Below are 26,325 nucleotides of genomic sequence, written 5' to 3' on the forward strand. Positions count from 1 at the left end.
GCAACTAACAAATTGGGAAAAGATTTTTACCAACCCTACATCAGACAGAGGGCTAATGTCCAATATATGCAAAGAACTCAAGAAGTTAGACTCCAGAGAACCAAATAACCCTATTAAAAATGGGGTACAGAGCTAAACAAAGAATTCTCAACTGAGGAATACTGAATGGCTGAGAAGTATCTAAAGAAATGTTCAACATCTTTAGTCATCAGGGAAATGCAAATCAAAACAACTCTGAGATTCCACTTCACACCAGTCAGAATGGCTAAGATCAAAAACTCAGGAGATAGCAGGTGCTGGCAAGGATGTAGAGAAAGAGGAACACTACTCCACTGCTGGTGGGATTACAAGCTGGTACAACCAGTCTGGAAATCAGTTTGGCGGTTCCTCAGAAAATTGGGCATAGTACTACCGGAAGACCCAGCTATACCACTCCTGGGCATATACCCAGAAGATTCTCCAACATGTAATAAGGACACATGCTCCACTATGTTCATAGCAGCCTTCTTTATAATAGCCAAAAGTTGGAAAGAACCCAGATGTCCCTCAGCAGAGGAATGGATACAGAAAATGTGATATATTTACACAATGGAGTGCTACTCGGCTATTAAAAACAATGAATTCATGAAATTCTTAGGCAAATGGATGGAACTAGAAAATACCATCCTGAGTGAGGAAACCCAATTACAAAAGAACACACATGGTATATACTCACTGATAAGTGGATATTAGCCTAAAAGCTTTGATTACCCAAGACATGATTCACAGAACAAACGAAGTTCAAGCAGAGGATAGCCTTGTTGGTCATCAAAGGGAGAAGAGACACTTGGTCCTGAGAAGACTGGATTCCCCAGTATAGCGGAATGCCCGGACAGGGAAGAAGGAATGGCTAGGTTGATGAGTAGGGGGAGGGGGTGCAATAGTGTGTTTTGAGGAGGCTAAACCAGCAAAGGGGATAACACTTGAAATGAAAATTAAGGACATATCTAATTTTTAAAAAGTAAAAATTTAAAAAAGGTATCTCAAAGTCATTGTGGTTATGGAATTCTTTTGTCCTGTGGCTGTAGTGGAAAATATGCAATTCTATGTGTGTAATAAAATTTCATAGAACTAAATGCATATACAAACATCATATAAACACACACACACTGAACCATGTGAGAAGCAGGCATTCCCTAGCATTTGGCCTGTCCAGACTTGACAGTCAGACAAGATACAATGATGCCTCCCTCTACTCTGTTCATTGTGGTGACTATTTTGGAGTTTTGGTTTCTTTGAACAAACAGAAATATTATAAGCATATGTTTTTGTTTTTATTCCAGGTGTGGGCTGTGGGCTATTTCAGATTGTCCACCACAGCTCATGATGGTCTGCCTCGGGTTCTAGCAGGGGCTGGTTTTGCCAACTGCAGATAGTTTTTGTGGTTGTGTAATGTTTGGGATTCTGGGGTCTTTTCAGAAGGTATATAACTGCTAGGGCCCTTATAGATGGGTTGTTGATTGTTCGCTCTTGGTCACAGACCAGTAAAGTAGTCATGGGCAAAGAAGAAAGTAGATATCCCAATGGTGAAACCAAACTTGCCCCAAGGAACTCTCAATGCCCCTAATCAGCAGGAAGTAGTCTAACAAGAATGTCACCTCCTTTGTCCCCAATTCTTTCTGCCCCTCTCTAGTGTTGGAAGGATAGAAAAGGCAGAGAAGGGTGGAAGAGTGAAGAACCACAAAATAGCCAAAGTCCAGTTAGAGTTCATGTCAAATTTCTGGTAGAGAGATTGTACTATCTATACTTTGCAAGGTGTTTCCATTGGGGAAATTGGGTAAACATCCATTTATTATAGACGCATATGGCTCTCCAATTATTTCAAAATAATGGTCCACTTTAATGCTCTGAGTTGACTATTGGTGAGAAAATACTGCCAAACCAGGCAAAATTTGGTAGTTAACACAACCCACGAACTGTTTCCTGAATAGCAACCTTTTATAACCTATATTTCTAGATATTTTCTACCCAGTTGTACTTTTTCTGTTCATTAAAAAAAGATTTATTTTAATTTTTAATTATTTAAAAATTAAATAGGGAGTGGGGTACACATAAATACAGGTACCCAAGGGGGGCAGAAGAGGGCATTGAAATTTGCTGGAGCTGCAGTTAGAGGCAGTTATGAGCCACCAATGTGGATACCAGGAACCAAAATGTGATTGGTGACTAAACTTTTTGAAGCCTAGTTTATGGATTTCTCTTCTGTTTTGGCATATTTAAAAGCTTTTACATACAGGGAGACAGTATTTATGTTTTCTAAACTCATGGTTTTAATTTTTTGAATATTATTCACATTAAATATCTTGCATATTCTGTGAGACAGGGGTAAATTTTCATGCTTTTTCCAAGTAGTTATCCATTTATTACAGTACCATTTGTAGAAAAAAAAACCTTTTATTTCATCTGTCAGTACGATGTTCAAATGCAATAATGCCTCATTCTTAGGAGTATGGAAGAAGAGATCATTAATTCATCAGCAAGTACATGGTGCCTATGTTTTCTTATGGCAATCACTTCTCAAATTTAAGAACTTTTATTTCTAGTTTCCTGAGAACTGTTTTCTTTATCATGAATGGCTGTCGATTTTTTTAAATATTTTTATTTTCTATATTCTTTGTTTACATTCCAAATGATTTCCCCTTTCCCGGATTCCCCCCTCCCCATATGTCCCATAAACCTTCTTCTCTCCATCCCTTCTCCAATCACCTCCCTCCTTTTTCTCTGTCCTTATATTCCCTTCCCATGCTAGATCAATCCTTTCCAGGATCAGGACCTTCTCCATACTTCTTCATGAGAGTCATTTGTTATGCAATTTGTGCCTTGGGTATTCAGGGCTTCTGGACTAATTAATATCCACTTATCAGAGATTGCATTCCATGTGTATTCTTTTGTGATTGGGTTACCTCACTTAGGATGATATTTTCCAGATCAAACCATTTGCCTAAAAAATTTGTGAATTCATTGTTTCTAATTGCTGAGTAGTATTCCATTGTGTAAATATATCACATTTTCTGTATCCATTCCTCCTTTGAGGGGCATCTGGGTTCTTTCCAGCTTCTGGCTATTATAAATAAGGTTGCTATGAACATAATGGAGCATGTGTCTTTATTGCATCCCGGGGAATCCTTTGGGTATATGCCCAAGAGAGGTATAGCAGGGTCCTCTGGAAGTCTCATGTCCAGTTTTCTGAGGAACCTCCAGACTGATTTCCATAGTGGTTGTACCATCTTACAGCCCCGCCAGCAGTGGAGGAGTGTTCCTCTTTCTCCACATCCTCGCCAACACCTGCTGTCTCCTGAGTTTTTGACCTTAGCCATTCTGACTGGTGTAAGGTGAAATCTCAGGGTTGTTTTGATCTGCATTTCCCTAATGACTAATGATGTTGAGCACTTCTTAAGGTGCCTCTCGGCCATCCGAATTTCTTCAGGTGAAAATTCTTTGTTAAGATCTGTACCCCATTTTTAATAGGGTTATTTGGTTCCCTGGGGTCTAACTTCTTGAGTTCTTTGTATATTTTGGATATTAGCCCTCTATCAGATGTGGGGTTGGTGAATATCCTTTCCCAATTTGATGGTTGCTGTTTTGTTCTTTTAACAGTGTCCTTTGCCTTACAGAAACTTTGTAATTTTATGAGGTCTCATTTGTCAATTCTTGATCTTAAAGCATAAGCTATTGGTGATCTGTTCAGGAACTTTTCTCCTGTGCCCATGTCCTCAAGGGTCTTCCCCAGTTTCTTTTCTATTAGTTTCAGTGTGTCTGGTTTTACATGGAGGTCCTTGATCCACTTGGAGTGAAGTTTAGTACATGGAGATAAGAATGGATCAATTCGCATTCTTCTGCATGCTGACCTCCAATTGATCCAGCACCATTTATTGAAAAGGCTATCTTTTTTCCACTGGATGTTTTTGGCTCCTTTGTTGAAGATCAAGTGACCATAGGTGTGTGGATTCATTTCTGGATCTTCAGTTCTATTCCATTGGTCCACTTGTCTGTCACTGTGCCAATACCATGCAGTTTTTAACACTATTGCTCTGTAGTATTGCTTGAAGTCAGGGATACTGATTCCCCCAGAATTTCTTTTGTTGTTGAGAATAGTTTTAGCTATCCTGGGTTTCTTGTTAATCCAGATGAATTTAAGAATTGCTTTTTCTAACTCTGTGAAGAACTGAGTTCTGATTTTGATGGGGATTGCATTGAATCTGTAGATCGCTTTTGGCAAGATGGCCATTTTAACTATATTAATCCTGCCAATCCACGAGCATGGCAGATTTTTCCATTTTTTGAGGTCTTCTTCTATTTCCTTCTTCAGAGACCTGAAGTTCTTGTCATATAGATCTTTCACTTGTTTGGTTAGAGTCATACCAAGATACTTTATATTGTTTGTGGCTATTTTGAAGGGTGTCGTTTCCCCAACTTCTTTCTCAGCCTGCTTATCCTTTAAGGAGGTCAAGGGGATACAAATTGGAAAGGAAGAAGTCAAATTATCACTATTTGCAGATGACATGATAGTCTACTTAAGTGACCCGAAAACCTCCACCAGAGAACTCCTACAGCTGGTAAACAACTTCAGCAAAGTGGCTGGTTATAAAATCAACTCAAGCAAATCAGTTCCTTCCTATACTCAAACGATTTTTTTTTCAAATGCAGTCAGCTGTGAAGAATAGAAGGGTTGAAGCAGTTGGATATTTGAGTGCTAAGGAACTTTTAAATTATTGTGAAAACTGGATTGAATTTGACAATGGCTATATTGAAGATTATGGAGAAAATGTTAAATTATTGTAATAGGGTTTGACTATAATACTAGGTTTAACTTGAAACTCACTTATAATACTTAATATAGGCCTTCCTGGGCATCAGTAACTGTCCTCTCAGATAGCAAGATGTTATAAGACACTTTTCAATTCAGTTCTGATAATGCTTAGAGTGAGAAGACTTTGGATGCCAATGAGGTGAATGGCTATATGGATTTCCCATCACCTTTTAATTTTGAATAAGTTTAGCCATGATTTGAATCATTATCATAACTTATAAATTTATATTAAACAAGTCTAAGTATTACTGAAGCACACATTAATAGAATATTTTGATAGAATTACTTTTAATGACTGGAAATCAGTATTAACTTGTAAAGCAAAATTTCATTCTTAATATTGTCGATAATTAGATGTTAAATTATCTTGTATTTTATAAAATTATGAGGATTATAAGACTATAATAATGTATCAAAATATACTTAGTAAGCCAATGACGCATGTAACTATATAATCTATTGTGTGAAAGGGGTAAATAGATGCTAACTAACAACTGAAATAATCACACATGTATTTCTGTTCACTTACGTTAAGGAACTTTTTCTAGGTACAAGTTTGCTTTCTAATTATATTTAGTATACGCTATGTTTCAGATGTTTTGTAATGATTTCTTCTTTTTAATCTTTGCAAATGATAAATGATAATATGCCCCTTGTTTTTTACAGATCAACAGACAGAAAGATGATATTGAAATTAAAAAAAAGTATGCCAGTATAACCACCGGCAAGGTTGTATGGAATCTACCTACCTATCTATCATCTATCTCTCATCTCTCATCTATCTGTCAAGTACCTATCATCTATAATCTATCATCTGTCATCTATCATCTTCATCTAGCTAACATCTATCTATCTATCTATCTATCTATCTATCTATCTATCTATCTATCTTTCTTTCTTTCTTTCTTTCTTTCAATCATCTATCATCTAACTAACATCTATCTATCTATCTATTTATCTATTATCTATCTATCTCTATTGCTATTGTTCTCTCCCGGTTCAAGAACATGCCATTGCTTTGTCATAAATGAGTTTAAATAAAAGTTCTTGATATCAAGAGTAAGTGATGCTCTTACAGAAGAGCCTGGTTCCTAGCACATAACACCTCAAACCCCAGCCCCAGAGCATCCAATACCTTCTGAACTCTAAGAACACTAGGATCCATGCCCCCCACCACACACACACACACACACACACACACACACACACCACAAAGAAAGCAAGATGCTTGAAACAAGATCAGTAGGTAGGAGATAGAAGCTGGGGGAAGTGGGGAGTGGAGGAAGAGAATGAACAGTAGAACCAGCAAGCCTGTTTTTTCAGACAGGCTGCTGTCTAGGGTACAAGCTCCTGCCTCACACATCCCCCTTTCTGTTTCCCACTCCTTCCCACCTTTTTATAAACCTCAGACTGCCACCTCCCCAGCTTTACAAAGACTGTCCCTACAGCTGCTGCCAAGGAATGCATCTGTTTGCATGTTTTTTCCTAGAACAATGGAATAGAGGGACACTCAGTTCCAGTTACCACTCAAGGCAGGTGAGGGTGGGCTGTGCAACTAGGAACAAGGACAGATGTTAGCATCCCGTGAGAGTGAAACTTCCCATTCTGAGATTCCTGCTCAGGGGAGGCCAGGTAAGGGATGGAACTCTAAGGTAAAATGAGAATAATTGTTGGCTCTTTTTGGGCAGAGAGGAACATTTGCCAAAGGAAGAGAGTCTTCTTTCCACGTAACACGGCAAACACGAGAGGGGTCACAGTTCATACATCTTCCTTCAGCTTCCTTCAGTGTATCTCCAAAGATGAAAAAGAAGGCTTCGTCGAAGAAGTATGCTGGTGCTCCACTTGTTCCTTCTGCTTCTGTTACCGAGACGACGATCACTGTTCCTTCCACTACTGATATGTTTACAAGTCTCGTTGCAAAGCCTTCAGAAAAGCACGTAAGACTCATCACCGCCATCTACTGCACTTCACATTCTTCACATATACAGGGCTGTTGTCTAGTCAGCCTTTTTCCAGCCCCGCTCCTCCCACTTCCTGGCCCATTGCCTAACACACCCAACACTCACTTAAGAGTTAAGTGCTCTGGAAGCTAACCAGGGTGTCCTTGGTAAGTCCCTTAGCTTTCTCAAAGTGATACTGTTACCCACTGTGGACTGAATTGTATAGGTTAGTTCATAAGCCTTCGTAAATCTCTGTTGGATTAGCAAAATCTGAGACCTACATTCTTAAGTGCTTGACAGAGGGGAATTGCACCAACTCCTTGCTGATGTCTCTCTGAAGGAAATGGAAGGACCTGGTCCTTTTGCTCTCACAGGAGTTCATGTTTCTCAGCTAGATTAAATAGCACTATTGGGAACAGAAATGCATACTGTTATAAGCTGTTGTTCTCCTTAACCATGTTAAGAAACAGTTCTCTGAGGTTCTGCTGCTTGGTGGCTTGTGAGAGTTAGGGCAGCACCATTCCCTGGGCTTCGGTTCTAAACTACATGCAAAGGAGAAAGCTAGCTAAGTACAAGTATTAATCTCCCTCTATTTCCTGACTGTGCATACAGTATGACCAGATGATATAACTTTTTTCTGCTTTGACTTCACCATGATGGGTAATACCCTGGAACTAAGAGTCAACATAAATCCTTTCTCCCTAAGTTTCTTTTGTAAGGGTATTGAATGAGAGCAACAAGTAGCAAAGGTATGGCTTATTACTAGGCAGTGTATTTCCAAGACTACTCTTTCTAATGATCCTAGGGAGGACTTTCTTTGTGCTTAGTCTTGGGGATAATGATGGATCTTGGTGCATATAGATTGTGGGCACCATGAATTATGTAACTAGACAAGATTTTAGGTCTAACTGGTGACTCACTGGGCCAGTGTATATCCCTTCACATAAAGTGTCCACTTAGACATTTAGATCTTCTGTGTCCCCAACTCATGTTCTGCAAGGTCCCATCTTCTTCTTCCTCTACAGGTAGCAGAATCTGCCTATATATAAGGCATGGAAAGTCAGAGCAGAATTATACAGTTGTGTGTACCTTGCTTCACAAAGGAGACAGGAAAGGATCTAGGCCTCTTAAGCCACTTAATTAGACAGGTGGATCATGTTCAGAGAATGAGGAAGAGAGAAGGAGAGAGGGGGGTCCAGCATTACTCTATCAAAGTCAGTCCACTTGGGAGGAAGCATCAAGAAGTAAGAGAGATCATTCTCAGCTGTGATCCCAGCTGGTACTGTGTGGTCCCAGCACTCAGGAGTCAGAGGCAGAGAGGCAGAGGCCAGAGGCCAGAGGGCAGAGGTCAGAGGGCAGAGGCCAGAGGCCAGAGGTCAGAAGCCAGAGGCAGAGGCAGAGGCAGAGGCAAAGACCAGAGGGCAGAGGGCAGAGGAGGCAGAGGAGGCAGAGGAGGCAGAGAAGGCAGAGGAGGCAGAGAAGGCAGAGGAGGCAGAGGAGACAAAGGCCAGCCTGGGCTACAATAGTGAGTCTGGGGCCAGCAAGGGCTACACTGCAAGCTTTGTCTGAAAGACAAAAGAAAACCAAGATACAAAAAATAAGAGGAAGGAAGGAAGGAAGGAAGGAAGGAAGGAAGGAAGGAAGGAAGGAAGGAAGGAAGGAAGGAAGGAAGGAGGAAGGAAGGAAAGAAGGAAAAATTTTCACTATAAAAAGCAGAGTCAAGTGGAACACTGGGTAAGTCTCCGAGGAAGCGGCTTTGCAGTGACTGAACAGCCACTCAATTCTAGAAGTGACTGTTTTATAATCCTGATAATAATTTTGGTTTTTTTTCTCGCCAAACAAAAAGTGATCAAAGGGATGGGAACACAGTTCAGAGGACAGTACAAGCTGTACAAGATGAGGATCTGAGCTGGAGTCCCCACAGTTCATAGAGAATACCAAGTATGACTGCGCATGCCTTGCCTTCACTGTTCCAACGTGAGATAAGCCAGCCAGCCAACCTAGCCAAAGAAGTGTGTCTTGCTCAGCAAGACATCCTGTTTCAAGAGAATGAGGCACAGTAAAATAAGACACCCGAGGCCCTCCTCTGGCCTCTGACTATTTGGGCAGGTACTTACTTATCTGTCTGTCTGTCTGCCTGATGCCTGTCTGTCTGCCTGTCTCTCCCTTCCCTCTCCTATCTTTGTCTCTGTCTCTACACACTCACACACACACACACACACACACACACACACACACACCACTCATCATAGACAAAAACCAAAACGCTGGTCTGAGTGTTCAGAACAACCTGCAAAAGGAACAAGGAGACCAACCAGCCACCCTGGGTGACCATAACAGAAGATCAAGAGCTCCGTGCCTGAGAACCATAGTTATACCACCTAGTGTTTCAAAAACAAAAATATTTTTATGAATGTCTAGAGATGTAGTTCAGTGGTAATCACCGATCATGTCTGGCTCCATAGGTTTTATTTTCAACACTCACAAAAGACAAGTTTTTCACTGTGAAGGCTGACATCATGGACACAGATTTTTAAAAGTACAGACCTAAGAGACATTGCTGTGTTTGATGGTGAAGAAAGGCAGTGTTAGGGTTTGAGGGGTACTCAGGACCCCATTGCGCATCCCTGTCTGTATCTAGTGAAGTCTTTACCTGGCAAGGAGAGATGAGCTCATGGTCTTACAAGGTAAGATTGTAATAGTCACTTTGTGAATGTCCATTCTTGAAAAGTAGGTTTGAAAACCATCTTTAAATGGATTCTGGAGGCTTTTCATAGAATAAACTTGAGCACTTTGTTACTTTACTTACAGGTTTATCCCGGCCTTAGCTGAATTCATGGTGCCCTAGTTTAAGCCTTAGGCTTAGTGAGCTGGGCCTGGGCATCTTGTACCCGGTGAATGTCGCAGTGGCCAATGAAGCGGTACCTGTCAAGCACGTCTGGGGCTAAGATGCTAGCTGCTGGCTATCTAGGACAGAAGAGTAGCATCAGCAGCCGGGCGGGCCGAGCAGCTGAGCTCCCAGCTGAGGTCCCAGCAGCAGGAGGCAGATGCAGTAGCAGCCCTCCCTGTCACCTTCATGACCCCAAGGCTGGACCTGAATCTTAGAAATCTGGCTCAGAAGGTCCTGTGCCCTCAATATAGATATGACTTGAGCTTTCAACATCAAGAAAGGCACAGACACCCTACACACACACACACACACACACACACACACACACACACACACACACTGCTGTCTCCCACTAAGAAGACAGAAAAAGAAAAAGGAAGGCTGACTTAGGGTCTCTGAGAAGCATCCTTTCAGTCAGCCTTTCTCCTAGTCTTACAGCCTCTTTGATGCAGAATGATCTAGAGGTTTCCAGAGCTTCGGAGAACATACTATCAGTTGGTGAGACTCTCACTGTTTAGCAGTAAATAGTACCTAGACAAGAAGTGGGCTCCAGGACCCAAGCTGGTCCTTACATCTTAACTGATTCAATTTTAAATGTATTTTCTGGTCCACGGTTGTTGCTGTCACCTATGTTAGTAGTTCTAGTCCCAAAGTCACCTTCCAGTGTGATGATTCCTTTTTCATTGCATATTAGCTCTGTCAGTACCACACAGCTTAGGACCACCTTTAAATGTTTAACTAGGGGGTCTCCAGACCTCTTGAAATGACTTTTAAAGGGCCCTATAATACCCTCCACAGGCAAACAACCACTTGGAAAGCTCGCTGCAGGAACTTTTACATCAGCCATTTCACTTCCTAATTAATCATACTTATTTTTGAAATCTGTGTCATCTGGTGGGAACAGGGCACATGCTGCCTTGGGGGAGAGAAACAGTGATAAAGGCAGTGTTTAGCCAGTCTGAAAAACACGACGCACACATCGCCTTCAGATTTCAGCTCATAAACGTTTTCACAACACAAAATTCGTATTTGTACAGGGTACTTATGTAAAGTTTATTTTTTGATAGCCGCAAAACAGTCCAAATACTCATGTTTCATGTATCAAGGTTAAATAGGATTCTTCGGTCTCCCTCCCGCTCAGCCAACCCCAAATAATTAGTTAATTAAGGTCACACCCAGTAAATACCTCTCTGGAGGACTTGAGAGCTTCCTTTGGGGTAGCCTGGTCTACAATGACAAGCCATATGGCATGTGTTTAGGTGCTCAGGGCCCTTCTGGGTGGGAAAAAGAACAAGAGATGAAGCCAATTATGCTCCCATTCTCCCAATGCAAAATAATTCATGTAGGCCAAAACACAAAGGAACAAAAACTGTATACTATTTAACATTTAATAATGACTAGTAAAATATTTTTGTAATACTTTGCAGTTATGATTATAATCATTCTGCAAGCTAGCAATTTTAAAATGATATGATATCAAATTACTATCTCTACCATTCAACCCTTTTGTTTTGCTAAATTACACATAAGATTGAAAATAAACTGTACAAGGGAAGAAAGTGATGTACCTGTTATTGTTTCAATATTTCATTAGTTTTCCCCTTGGCTGAGCCTGGTAAATCAGATTTTAGTTCTACAGAGTGCAGAGGGAAGCCAGAAACCTTGATAGTTGTTTAGCCTGGGATGCCTGGTAACTCAGTTATATAGAGAAGTTCCCATATGTGATGTGTATGGTCTTGGAGGCTGTCAAAAGGTATTTACTGTATTTTGATGGTTGTGTGGATGCAAAAGAATTCCATCTATACTGGTTTTATTATGGCATGAACTTCTGCATACATGTGCTGTGTGTGTGCTGTATTTGCATGTGTGTGTGCATATATGTGTGCTGTGTGCATGTGTGTATGTGCATGTGTGTGTGCACGCGCTCCACGTGTGCATGTGTCTGTGTGTGTGTGTGTGTGTGTGTGTGTGTGTGTGTGTGTGCTACATACCCCAGGCTACTAGCTTGTAAGCATCCAAGAGATTCTCTTGTCTTAATCTCCCTCCTGTTTTTGCAACAAGTGCTGATGTCCCAAACATGTGCCTCCACATCTGATTCTGGGGATGGAACTCAGGCTGTTGGGCTGGGCCAGGAGGCACTTTTACCCAGTGAGTCATCTCCCTGGCCTTAAAATTGCATCTTTTTTTATTATTATTTTTTATATTATTTGTTTACATTCCAAATGTTTTCCTCTTTCCTGGTTCCCCCTTCCTCATAAGTCCCATAAGCCCTCTTCCCTCTGCCCATTCCACCCCCCATCAAACCCCTCCCACTTCTCTGTCCTGTTAATCCCCTACAATGCTGCATCAAGCCTTTCCAGGACCAAGGCCCTCTCCTTCCTTCTTCTTGGGAATCATTTGATATGTTAATTGTGTCTTGAGTATTCAGAGCTTCTGGGCTAATTAACATCCACTTATTAGTGACTGCATTCCATGTGTATTCTTTTGTGATTGGGTTACCTCGCTTAGGATGAACTTTTCCAGTTCCAACCATTTGCCTAAAAATTTCATGAATTCATTGTTTTTAATTGCTAAGTAGTATTCTATTGTGTAAATATACCACATTTTCTGTATCCATTCCTCCTTTGAGGGACATCTGAGTTCTTTTCAGCTTCTGGCTATTATAAATAAGGCTGCTATAAACATAGTGGAACATGTGTCCTTACTGCATGCTGGGGAATCCTCTGGGTTTATGCCCAGGAGTGGTATAACAGGGTCCTCCAGAAGTGTCATGCCCAGTTTTCTGAAGAACCACCAGATTGATTTCCAGAATGGTTGCACCATCTTGCAATCCCACCAGCAGTGGAGGAGTGTTCCTCTTTCTCTACATCCTCGCCAACACCTGCTATCTCCTGAGTTTTTTATCTTAGCCACTCTGACTGGTGTGAGGTGAAATCTCAGGGTTGTTTTGATTTGCATTTTCCTAATGATTAATGATGTTGAACATTTCTTAAGGTGCTTCTCAACCATTCAAAATTCTTCAGGTGAAAATTCTTTTGTTAGCTCTGTACCCCATTTTTAATAGGGTTATTTGGTTCTCTGAAGTTTACCTTCTTGAGTTCCTTGTATATATTGGATATTAGCCTTCTGTCAGATGTAGGGTTGGTGAAACCTTGTCCCAACTTGTTGGTTGCTGTTTTGTCCTTTTGACAGTGTCCTTTGCCTTAGAGAAACTTTGTAATTTTATGAGGTCCCATTTGTCAATTCTTGATCTTAGAGCATAAGCTGTTGGTGTTCTGTTCAGGAACATTTCTTCAGCTGTGACCTCGTTCACCGGAGGGCGCCAGGCCTCCACTTCTTCCTTAAATTTCCAAGAATTGGTCTAGAGAGTTAAACTACATCAATATTTTTTTCTCTTTGGAAATTTAAGCTTTTCTCCATTTCATATGCCTTTGGTTTTCTCCATAATGTAATTTGTTTATTCATTAATGACACTGACTTTGTCAGGCAGACAAATACACACTCTAATCCCAGCACTTTAGAAGAGGATCACAAGCTTTGAGGCCAGTTTATAGTAAATGACAAGATAATCTCTAAACAAAACAGTTTTTTAATTTTTTTATTGAATATATTCTTCATTTACATTTCAAATGTTATACCTTTTCCCGGTTTCCCCCCTCCCAGGAAATCCCCAACCCATCCTCCCACCCCTGCTTCCAAGAAGATGCCCCTCCGCCCAACCCACTCCCACCTACCCCCCTACCTCGATTCCCCCATGCTAGGGCATCTATCGAACCTTCATATGACCAAGGACCTCTCCTCCTACTGATGCCCGACAAGGCATTCCTCTGCCACAATTGCGGCTGGAACCATGTGTACCCCTTGGTTGATGGTGTAGTCCCTGGGAGCCCTGGTGCATCTGGTTGGCCAACCTCGACATTCTTCCCATGGGCCTGCAAACCCCTTCAGCTCCTCCAGTCCTCCCTCCAACTCCTCTATTGGGGACCCCGTGCTCAGTCCAATGGTTGGCTGCCAGCATTTGCCTCTGTATCTGTAAGGCTCTGGCAAGGTCCCTCCAGAGACAACCATAACAGGCTCCTTTCAGCAAGCACTTCTTGCCATCCATAATAGTGTCAGGATTTGGTGACTGTTTATAGAATGAGTCACCAGGTAGGACAGTCTCTGGGTGGCCTTTCCTTAAGTCTCTGCCCCACACTTTGTCTCCATAATTGTTCCTGTGAGTATTTTGTTCCCTTTCTCAGAAAAACCGAATCACCCACTCTTTGGTCTTCCTTCTTCTTGATCTTTGAGTGGTCTGTGAGTTGTATCTTGAACAAAACAGTTTTTAAAGGAGCAAAAGAGGAAAACTAAAATTATGAAAGGAACATTGTTTATTCCATAACTATTACATTTTACTTCTAACTTTCATTCCCAAAAACTCCAGTGGCCAGTGATATCCCACTAATGCTAGGCAAATCTGAAGTCTTTATTAGCTTTGTCTGTGGTACAGAGGCTGCTTTGCTGTTGTGGTGGCTAACACTGGCCTAGAAATCCTCCTGCCTCAGTCTCCTGGGTGGTTTCACTATGCTTAGCAAAAAAGGAGAATTTTATTCCACCTTTTAATAAACCTTTTTTTAAAATGAGGGCTAAAGAGATAATTTAGCAGTTAATAGTGTTTGCTGTTCCTACAGAGGACCCAAGGTGGGTTGCTAGAAACTCCATCAGCTGGATCACAACCACCTATAACTGCAGCTCCTGGAGAACCTACACACAGACACACACACACACACACATACACACACACGGGGGGGGGGGGGGGGATAAAAAATGAGGATCTTTGGGGTTGGAGGCATGGCTCAGTGGTTAAGAGCACTGTCTGCTCTTCCAGACGCCCTGGGTTCAAGTCCCAGCTCACAACTCTCACATTCTAAGGGATCTGGCATCTTCACACAACACACCTGCATGAAAAAAAAGGATCAAAAAATAAGGATCGTTAAAAATAAAATCTTTACAAGCGCTCATACTTTCCCCATCCCATGTAGGATTATTTCTCTATTGAAAATTATTTGCCCATATATAGGCATATATCTTTCCAGTCACTGGATGAACTGGAGCCCTATATATATATATATATATATATATATATGCATATATATATATATACGTATATATATATACGTATATATATATATATATGCATATATATATATATATGTGTGTGTGTGTGTGTATGTGTGTACGTGCATGTGTGTAATGTGTGTATGTATGTATGTATGTATGTATGTAGCCACACACACACATACACACACACACACACACATACATATGCTCATGAGTGTTTGTTTCCAGTTTTCCATCTAAAGCCTAGTTCTTTGGAGATCTTGACATGACAAAGCACAAAAAGATTTAACATTTTCTTTTTTAACATTTATTTTATGTGTCTGGGGATCGCATAGCATGTGTGACCATCAGAGTACAGCCCTTGGGAGTCAGTTCCCTCCTTGCTCCCTGTGGGTTCTGGGGACCAATCTCGGGCTCACTCTTAAGTACTGAGCACCTATCTGGCCCTTATATTTTAATAACTTTTTCCTGTAGAATTTTATATAATTGGTCTTAGTCATATTTCCAGTTGAAGCCAATATTTCCACCTTCTTTGGAGCTTTTATTTCCTGGTGTAGATCTAAATTTCTATCCATGATCATATTCTTTGCTTCGGTCTGATGATAATGTTGTGTTCCTGTGAAAAAGACATCTTTATTTTGACTTCTTTTCTGAATCTGGAAGGCCCGGTTGACAGTTTTTTTTTTTCCCTACTGTTCAAGGATTATGACCCGACTGTCTTCAGCCTGCTGATGAGAAGCCTACTATGGGTCAGGTTCTTCCCTGTCCTCTAAGGCTTTCCTGGGATGCAGTATAGTCAGCTTTGCTGTAACTATAGAATGCATAGCTTTCCTCCATGAGCAGTATAGCTCAGTGGTGGAACACTTGCCCAGCACTTCAAGGCCCTGTGTTCCATGCCCAGCACCCCCAACCCCCAAAAGTTTCTTTTTTATATTTGGTTTCAACAGAGAGGTTCTGTGCACTTGGGTGTTTGTCTCCAACCCCAGGGCCACCTCTTAATTTCTGTACATATATATTTATTCTTATGTAGTCTCCTAAATTAATGATTTAATATCTATTATGGATAAAGCCCATCATTAACAAAACCGTATACAGGGTACAAGCGTGAGTCTCTCGGACCACCTGAACTGCTCTGAAACCCTTGTATGCGCTGCCCATGAATACTAAACTAACTCTTCTTCCTTCGTCTTCCATGGCTACCCCCCTGGAGTATTTGTGGTGTTCAAAGACAGCTGTGTCCTAGCAAGATAACAATAATGTTCATATAAAGGTCAGTTGATCATTTAGCAAACGTTTAGATTTAAAAAAAATCATTTCTTCCTTAGTGCCTTCATTTCCTTTCCTGCTTCCACGGTAAAATGCCCTGACAGGAGCAGTTAGGGGTGAGAAGGCCGTATCCTGGCTCACAGTTCTAAGGTGCTGTCCTTCCTGACAGAGGAATATGAACATCGGGAGCTTGTGGCAGCCAATGGCTTTCCATGTACTGTCAGGAAGCAGAGAAGAGTGAACACTCTTGCTTAGCTAGTCTCCTTCTAATGCAGTCTAACACCCAAAGGTAAGTAAGGGTGGCACTCACTGATCTCTGTTGACGTAACCAGGATGACCCCTTCACAGACCTGCCCAGAGGCTGCGTCATCCCTCACAAGCATGCGTGGAAGTTTGTGTCCTTACTGATTCTCTGTCTCATCGAGTTGATAGTTGAGAGTAACCATCACAGTGACTTACACGATCATTTTGACCGTGATGCATTTAAAGGAAGATGATAAGGGAGAAGTGCCTTTTGCTAAGCGCAGAAAGAGTAGGCAAAGCTTTATACCAACAGGGATCAGCAGAATTCAATTTTTGAAAGAAAGAACTTTTGACAAGAACAAAAAAAAAATATATCACAAGGGGTGAGGTAACTTTAACGGCAGTTAACAAGCATGTTGATGTTTCTTATGTTACAAACTGAGGCTGGTGGCTCCAAATTTAAGAAGTTGTTTCATACGAGTGTTAAGAATTTTAAAAGCATGAGTTCTAAAATAAGTGAAAATTATTTGTGCCTGGTACCTACAGAGGCCAAAGAGAGCATTGGGTCCCCTGGAACTGGAGTTAGAGATGGCCGTGAGCTAACGTAGAGATGCTGCAAATGGAACCTAGATTCACAACAAGCACAGCCAGGGCTTTTTAACTGCTGAACCATCTCTCCAGCCCCTAAAAGGAATATTCCTGGTTTTGAATTTTTACCTATAAACTCAAAAAAGAAACATCCTTGTGGAAATGATTCATAATTACCCTTTGATAGTACAAATGCAGTCATTTGTTTTATATTTTCCCTCTCAGAAAGTTTGACCATCCTATTTCAGTTCCATCATTGCTTGGCAGTCCGGTGTTTGCACCTGTCAATGCAATGACCACATAAAGACCAGCATGTGTATTCCAGAGAACGAGGAATGTCGGCAGCTGGCAAAACAGAGTGGCAGAGCCAGGATTCAAGAGAATGTGCCACGGCAAGGTGGAAAATTTGACTTGGAACAAGGAACAAATATTCTAGTCAATATGAGGTGTTTTGCTTTCTTTTGTTTTTAATGAAAAGAAATGGTATCTCCATTGTGACAATTGTGTTATCTTTTGGGAAGACTGAATAATTATTTACATCACAGAAGATATTGCCATAGCACAGTCTTATCTCTAGTTCCATAGTTGATCATCCTTTGTCAGTCCCTGACATGATATAAAATGAGACATCGATGCCTTTCAATATGGCATTTTATTTTTTATATTGCTTTCCTTAATTATCTGAGATGGACTTTTTAAAACTTGGGTTATATATATATATATATATATATATATATATATATATACATACATTATATATATATACATACATACATACATTAGCATTGTGGTGAAAACATTGAGATGCTTGCAGCTTTTGTCCAGTAACCTCAATGGTCTATAGCTCTGAGTTCACTCTGTGCTACATGCCTTTGCAAAGAGACTATTCAAGTACACTGTCCCTATTGGGGACAAATGGATGGAGTGGTCCCTAAATGTATCTGTCTCCTATCACTTGGATGACCTTCTGTTTTTGTTGTTGTTTTGTTTTGTTTTCCATTTTCTTAATTCCTCCCCCAGTGTTTCCAGTAGTTACAAAAGATCTGTGTTAAAAGTCAGAGATAAGAGGCTGCCCTCAGAGGCTTACACGGTAAACCTGTAATTTTGATTAATGGTTATTTTTGTCTGTTTGTTTTGTGAGACAGAGTCTGTATATATCTCAGGCTGGCCTCAAACTCACTACCAAGAACCTTGAACTTCTAACCCTACTCCTCCATATCCTGAGCTGGTACCACTGCTTCTGTTCGTCAGGGTTTGGACCAGGTGTTTCTATGTCCTTGGCTTCTTATTCAAAGAATTGAGATAAAAGCCTACACAGACCTTAAAGTAACAAGGAAGCTTCACTCTCATCAGAGCAGGAGTGGAGACTGGAAAGGAATATACTGTCAATATTGACAGCAAGGCCACTCAGATGAAGGTTTCAACAGCCTCAGTCAATACGTGGGAATTCCTTCTCTTGAGTTTAAAAGAAGTTTGCTTGTTAAAAAGTGCAATTCAGATGCTTCCCTTTTTATTTATAAGGTGGAAAGAGATAGAGGAAGAATCCCCCCTCTCTCCCTCCCTCCCAGTGTCCACCCCCACCAAACAAATGAAGTAATAATCTCATAAGCACTTCTAAATCTTGTCAAGATGAGGATCAGGATTAACCCAGGACCTGGGGAAAGGGGCTTTCTGCCAAGCCTGACCTCCTGAGTTTGAAATTTACATGGCAGAAAGAGAACCAGCCCCAAAACTATTGTTCTCTAATCACCACATGTGCCTTGTGGCCCATGTTTCACACACACACACACACACACATACACACACACATACACACACACACACCACACACACACACCACACACACACACACACCACACACACACACACCACACACACACATACACACACACACACCACACACACACATACACACACACATACACACACACACACACACACACACACACACGAATATGCTAAATAAAATAATAAAAATAATTTTAAAATAGATTGACCATCAAAATCCAGAGCTAAATGCAATCTGATGCTGTGATTCCTCTGAAAACTTCCCCTGTACCACCTACACGCATTACACCTTTGTGTACGTGAGTTTGACATGGTAAGAGGCTGCGTTTGTGTCATCCAGATGCTACTCCAAACTGAGCACTTCTCAGTCTGGGTATTGGTCATTAGCTGCCCACCAAACACTGGTACCTCCCACTTGGTGGGTTTGCCCTATCTTCTCTTCAGCTGCTACTTTTGTTTATCTGAGGGGAGCTCTTCCTCTTCAGAATGCAGAACTGCTCAGCTCTCTCTAATCCCTCCTCCAAGTCCTGGCTTCAGAGCTTCCTTGACACAGCCTACTCTACCAAGAAAGGTAATGGATGATGAAGCTATGAGGAAATCACAGAACCTACTTGGAAATGCAGTGGTAGTGTTGAGTAGGAACTTTTCTACTACTACATAGAAATATACCATTTATTAACCAATTTGCATATGTGCATGTGCGTGCGTGTGCGTGTGCGTGTGCGTGTGCGTGTGCGTGTGCGTGTGCGTGTGCGTGTGCGTGTGTGTGTGTGTGTGTGTGTGTGTGTGTGTGTGTGTGTGTGTGAATGTCTGTATGTGTTTCTGGAGAAATAACAAAAACCTCATGTGAACTAGCTAAGTATTCTACTGAGCTATGCTTTTAGCCCAGCCAAGAGTTTTATACTTGTTTACTGGTGAATTCCGAGAGGTATGAACATATGTCCACAAGGATTCACTGAACTGTCGCCCCTCTGGAACCACGTGACTGACACTCTTTCTCCCCCTCTCCTCATCCCCCTCCCTCTTCTTCTTCCTCCTCCCCCTTTTCATTCTATTTTTTCCTCCACCTCATTCTCCTCCTTTTTTCAAACAGGGTTGCAGGGGGTTGGTCTGGTACTTCTTATATTCAAATGCTAAATTCTATGCCCCAAGATCTGGTTGCTCCAAGAACAGAGCCTCATGTACACCAGCCTTTGTCATGTAAACCTTGCGACCCAATTTGAAACTATTGGGTAAATAAAATGGCTATAGCCAATTACTGGGGGGAGGGCGGGGGAGCTAATAGAGCAAGGTGGAGTTTGTGTTACCAGGCTTGGGGTATCAGGCAGGGACCATGGGGGGAAGAAGAAGTAAGTCACCGTGGGGTAGATGGACCCGGAGCTCTAGCCATGAGGGCTAGCCTACTGGAATAGGAGTGGCCCAGGCGGAGCATGGTGAGTGATATCTCGGGGTTACTGACAGTAAGCAGACAAAATAGCTTGGAGGGTGGGTATCTGCCTGGTTTTACTGCTTTTAAGCTTATAATCTAAAGTTTTTGTGTCTTTTATTCGGGAACTATATGACTAAATGGGGTTTAAAAATTTACTGGCGCTAACAGTAAATTCAAGAGATCCACCTGTCTCCTCTTCCCCATCTCTGAGATCACAAGCTGAAGTCACCAAGCCCTGCATTTTTAACGTTGATTCTGGCCATGATGGTGTTAACAAGGCAAGCAGTCATCAACTCTCCCCCAAGCTTCTATGCACAATGTATTTTCTCACTTCCAAATAACCTACTGCCCCTTCTTACAGAAAAGTATACCAATGGAAACTTACTAGAATTTTCAGGTACTTGGGGTTTTTGCCATTGTTGCTGTTGTTTGGTTTTGTTTTTTAAAAGCTTCTGGCTTCAATGGAAAATAACTTCCTGCCTCACTTTTTAAAAAGTGTGAAGGTGCATGGGGCTGGGAAGACGGCTCAAGCGGTTAAGAGCACTCATTGCTCTTTAGAGGACCTTGGTTCAATTCCCGGCATCCACATGGTGGCTAGCAACTGTGCACAGCTCTGGTACCAAGAAACCTGATGTCTTCCGGCTTCTGTGGGCCCCAGGCAAACGGGTGGTATACATGCAAGCAAAACACTCATGCACAGAAAGGAAGTCTTTTAAAAGGATTTAGATCCATAATGATAAAAGTTAATCCACTGCTGTTGTTTCCAAATGTGTGTGCAATGAGTTTTAGGGATTAAGTGAGACAGTGAGGACCTCTGGGCTACAGATGGCAAATTTTAATTCTCTATTTCAAAAAAAAAGATAAGAAGACAGAAAAACTATCTTGAGGCATTAATCATTAATCTGACATTTCGTCTTCACCATGGTTCCTTCTCTCCACAGGTTACATTTCTACTACCTAATATGGTGCCTGAAGAACTATTTCTGAAATATCAGTTGGTTAAGGTACGAACATGACCTCTAGAAACCCAGTTATTAACCCTGTAGTTGCTTATAGATTCCAGCCTGTCCTAAGACGAAACAAAGCTGATCATTTGCAGGAAAATAGAAGTGTAGGGTTAGGAAGTCTTCTGACTTCCACAGACTTTCAAGGATCTCTCACTGTTCTCCCAAAAGAATCTCAACTTTTGTCTCACTGTTGGTGGTAATCACCATTTGTTTACTCTTTAGCAGGGATAGCCTTTTCCTGTTGAGGAGGGAGGAGTGTTGACCTTCATGTCCTTAACCTTGTGCTCTGTTTTTGTGTTGTTTTTTTTATTATTATTATTAAAAGGAAGAAGAAAAAAGATCTTTGGAGAATCAAATAAATATTTTTAAAAGTGCTTTGGAGGAGGAGGGAAAGAAATTGGAAAGGTACCAGGCTCAATGATTTGGTGCTATCCATGTGCAGCAGAGGCACTGATTAACCACCCAAAAATGTATTCCAGGTTTAAAAGGGATGCTGATCAGGCCAACAAAAGCTGGGAGAAGAAGTTCCTCATCCTCAGGAACAGGTACAGTGTGGAGATATATATATAAACTGGACTTGTAGAAATACAGCCACTCGTCCTTTGAGACAATGAGGACTCCTCTGTCTCTCTTTGTAGATTAACTAGTGCTAAAGGGTCTCATGTACTTTTAATATGAAACACAACATAGTTGGTCTAGAATAGAGATGTATTCAGAGTCATATACGAGAAAAAGGAATTCAAGACTCTCATTCTCTAGTTCGTTGTTTCAACCTGAATGTAAGAGCCAGGCATCTTTATCAGCAGCAGTCTGGATCTAATGATGAAAATTGGTCTGAATCATCTTCACAGGTGCGTAGTGCACGAGATCCTTTCCCCACAAGTCCTTAGTCCCTCACCCGCCTTTACCCACATAGCACTCAATTCCTTCCCCCTGAATTGTCTACCATTCTTTTTTCTTCCTCCCCTACTTCTTCTCCTTCTCCTTCCTGTCCTCCTCCTTCCCCTCCTCCTCCTCCTCCTCCTCCTCTTTCTTTTGATGGTGAGAGTGGAAATTCTGATCCAGACACTGTAGTACACACTTGTAATCCCAGCACTTGGGACGCAGGAGCAGGAGGATTGCTAGGAGTGTGAGGCTAGCCTTGCCTATATAGTAAGTTCATAGACAACCTAGACTAGGTAAATGGAACACTGTCTAAGAAACATGAACAAGGATGAAGGAAAGCCAGAAGGAAGGGAGGGGGGATCAAGTGAGGAGGGAGTGAGAGGGGTAAGAAACTAAAATCCTGAATAGTTGTACTAATGTGTGTATTGAATATAAATGCCATGGAGATTAAAGCTCCTTTCCCACCATATCCTATCATGTAAGCATTAAAAATGCATTCCCTGTTCACTTGGGCCCACTTAATTTTCTCCATGCTTTCTTATTTATCACTTATTGAAAGTTTCTTTGCAAGAGATGTAATAATGAAGGTCAGCGATGGGCTGATGTAGGTCAGTGAAGCAAGTTTGATCCCTGCATGACATTAACATGCTGCATTCACTCTGCGGGTAAAAATATACAGTATTTGCCCTGCATGTCGTAAGTACATTTTACCCATACTGTGCAAAAATCCTACACCAGATGCTGAGATTGTGAGGACTAGCTAGTAACCAAGATCTCATGAGATACAAGAAACAACACCAGATAGGGAACTCAAATCCCCTCCTCAGAGGAAAATGTCTCTTCTGTGTCCCTGTTTTGTTCCACATATCTGCTAGTGAATATTTTGTGCTCAATAAAGTAGGGATTTTATATTCATTTCTGTAGAATACAAAGTCTCACTCTCTAGCCCAAGCAGGTCTAGAATTTAGGGCAGTTCTCCTTCGAGAATCCAGGTAGCACAAGAAGAGAAATGACCCCCATAGGTGACCTCTGACCTCTATGGCATATGTACGTCTACACATACAAAGTACATGGAATGTGAAAACCAAGAGATTATAGAGTAGTTGAAATAAATAGGAAAATGAAATGAGCAGTAACAGCTACCAGGTGTGTGATGGGTAAGCATAACACACCTACACACACACATAAACACTACACACATTACAAAGAGGGAATGGGTACGGTACGGGAGGAGATTGGGAGGAGATTAAAGAGTCATTAGCTGTTTTGTTGTCTTTTGTCTTTGTTTTTTTCTCTGATACTGGGGATGGGACCCAGAATCTTGTCCGTGCTAGACAGGTGGTCTACTGCTGAGATACTTCTCCAATTTTGCTGTAATATTTCTCTTCATTAACAATACCCAAGGCACAAATCGCATAACAAATGACTCCCATGAAGAAGTATGGAGAGGGTCCTGATCCTGGAAAGGATCGATCTAGCATTGGAGGGGAATATAAGGGCAGAGAAAAAGGATGGAGGTGATTGGAGAAGGGATGGAGAGAAGAAGGTTTATGGGACATATGGGGAGGGGGAATCCGGGAAAGGGGAAATCATTTGGAATGTAAACAAAGAATATAGAAAATAAAAATATTAAAAAAAAAACAATCACTAGAAAGAGCATGTCCAGCCACACTCTAGACCTTGTGTCTTTAACAATAAATCCCCTCATTTTAGCACTGTCAACAATGGAAATGAGCTAAATATTTCCTAAGTAATAAATGGTGGTTCTTACTATTTCAGATGCCTAATTTCTCCAATCTCAAGTCAGTGAGAGCCTCCTGGAGATGAGAAATGTGCTGTTTTGATGATGACCCCTTGATTTCTAGTAGAATAACATATCCCACATTCTCCCTGCATAATTGTCCCACAGATCTAAAAACAGAGATTTCTCAAAAATACCCTCATTCATTTCAATGATAATCTATAGTCTGGACTTGGAGGTATAGTTAATTGCTATTACTTCTATACCTTCCCAGAGTTAGTATATGCAGGTTTTTAAGGAAGAAATACGTTTAAATTATGTGGTTTCAACCAACACAGTACGTGTTGTTCTTATCCTAGGATGGCCAAATACTTTATTATATCACTTCTTCCATTACAGCTTTCACGTCCTAAAGAATGAGATGTTCACTAGACAAACACTTCACCGGCAGTGTGCAATGACTAGTGACACCTCCTTCAATTATATTGTAAGTACACAGACTACTTAGATGGTCTTTGAATATACGTGTTTATGTCTATGAAGGATATATATCCTTTACTGAACTGCTATCACATCATAGGCTCTGGAACTAACACATCACACTCACCCAACTAGCAAAGTGGGGGATAGAGCAAAGTGCAGGGCTCCAAAGAACTCAGTGTGAGACAGATGTATAAACAATGCTGTTACAGTGCAGCATGGTGGTTGAGCTATGATAGAAGCCAGTGCAAAGCCCAGAGAATGGGCTACTTATAGTGGGCAGTGGTGTCTGTCCATTTGTTCATCTTGATCACTGATATTGTGTTGTGGAGTAGCAAAGCTCATGCTTCAAGTCTCTAGTCAGCTCTGAAAGGAAGAGGAGCATTTAACCCAGTCATTCATTTTGGATTAGAAGATGTACTTACCAAATTTTCATCACTATTTCAAAATAAAGAGCTTCAAAGGCCACATAATGCTGTGTAGGCTGGCAGCAAGGGCTCCGGGCCCCCCCATTCCCCCACCTCCCTACCCCCTCACCCTCCACCCCCTACCCCCCCCTACCCCCGTGTCATTTCATGATAAACAGCAATAGCAGGAGAGTCTGTCAGAACAAGCGTTCACTTCCTGAGCCAGGGAGCAGAGAGAACAAGAGAATCCAGACTTGCTCCATGCAACCACCATCTAGTGAAAACTCAAGGGTTGCCAAAATCTACCTATTGATAGCATTCTCCAAACTGATACAAGGACCTTCCAGTAGCCACTACCTCCTAAAGGTTTCATTACATATTTTTTGCCACGTTGGAGACCAAATCTCCAATATGAGAACCTCCGTGGCACATACCCCCTACTCAGATCATAGCATAATAGACCTGTAGATCAAGGCTAACATTGAAATAGACTATTGCTTGCCCCATCTTAATGAAAGAATAGTGCTTTCAAATAATAAGTGGGGACATTTATAACTTTTTATTTGGTATAGATATGGATCTGGTAAACTTCAACTGACAAGTCATTCAATGTGGCAGCAACTCATAAGCTTCTGCTATGGTGCTAAAGTTGTCTCTGGATCAGTTGGGTGTTTTTTTACAACAGAGCATAAGAATCAGGCCATATGGTGTTGTTTTAAGAGGCTCATAGTCACGTTATGGTTGTGTAGCTTGTATGGCCACGTTACGTTTCTATATCTTGGTGTTTCTGTGGGACTCCTAACAGTGGGAGCAAGGGCTGTCCCTGACTCTGTTGCCTGCCTTGGAACTCCCCCCACCCCCTACTGGGTTGTCTTATCCATCCTTACTATGCCAGAAGGCGCCTAGCCTTGTTATAACTTGAATATGCCATGTTCAGTTGATATCTCTGAGAGGCCTGCCCTCTTCTAAAGGGAAACAGATGGAAAGAACATGCAGACAGCTCTGGGAGTAGAAAGGGAAGGGGAAACTGTGGTCAGGATATAATATATGAGAGAATACATTTTAAAAGACATTAATAGGCTTATAGTATAAACTAATGTTCATTCAAATTCTTTTCAGTGTTTATCACTTTAAGATCATTTCCTAGTTACTACAGGAGATCAAAGTGTTCTAAAGTAGCTTGTCAGGATAGTATTTGTAACCAAATCTATTTAGAAACCTGAGGAGTGTAAGAAGTTTCTCTTAAATGTGTTAGAAGTTTCTCTTAAAATATTTCAAAACAGGTCTACATAGGGAAGAACACATATAGTATCTTTCTTTCTACCTTTGCTCTTTCTCACTGAAGGTTGCAAATTCACCTGATATTATCTTTACCTTGTATTTATTCAGCTGGACAAACAAAACAGAAATTTCCACAAGAAGGCTGTGCTGCTTAATCAGACATTTTCAGTATATTTTAAGGGGAGGTGCTGTACTTTATTTAAGACAAAGTCCCATGTAGCCCCAGCTGACTTTGAACTCACAACAAAGCTAAGGCTAGATTTGAACTCATGATCATCTTGACTCCACCTATTGGATTCTGCAATTGCAGTGAAGTCCTCATATCTGGAAATACTTAAATTTTTCAGTGATTGGCAAAATTTTCTTATAATAAGTTCAAAAGAAGAATTCAAACTATCCCTGTTTGCACACAACACATTCTGTGCTTTAAA

The 26,325-nt window shown here is 41.2% G+C and overlaps 1 protein-coding gene across 1 annotated transcript in view; it reads left to right on the plus strand.

Moving 5' to 3' along the window:
* Window positions 1-26,325, plus strand: part of C14H10orf67 (chromosome 14 C10orf67 homolog) — an 86,993-nt gene that overhangs the window by 49,267 nt on the left and 11,401 nt on the right. Inside the window, exons 9-14 of the mRNA XM_052156635.1 lie at window positions 5,516-5,578; window positions 6,538-6,786; window positions 21,035-21,097; window positions 21,426-21,505; window positions 21,580-21,645; window positions 24,126-24,213. Of these exons, the coding sequence (XP_052012595.1) occupies window positions 5,516-5,578; window positions 6,538-6,786; window positions 21,035-21,097; window positions 21,426-21,505; window positions 21,580-21,645; window positions 24,126-24,213 (609 nt within the window). The remainder of the gene's footprint in view (window positions 1-5,515; window positions 5,579-6,537; window positions 6,787-21,034; window positions 21,098-21,425; window positions 21,506-21,579; window positions 21,646-24,125; window positions 24,214-26,325) is intronic.

This window comes from Apodemus sylvaticus, chromosome 14 (assembly GCF_947179515.1).
Source record: "Apodemus sylvaticus chromosome 14, mApoSyl1.1, whole genome shotgun sequence".
Lineage (NCBI taxonomy): Eukaryota > Metazoa > Chordata > Mammalia > Rodentia > Muridae > Apodemus > Apodemus sylvaticus.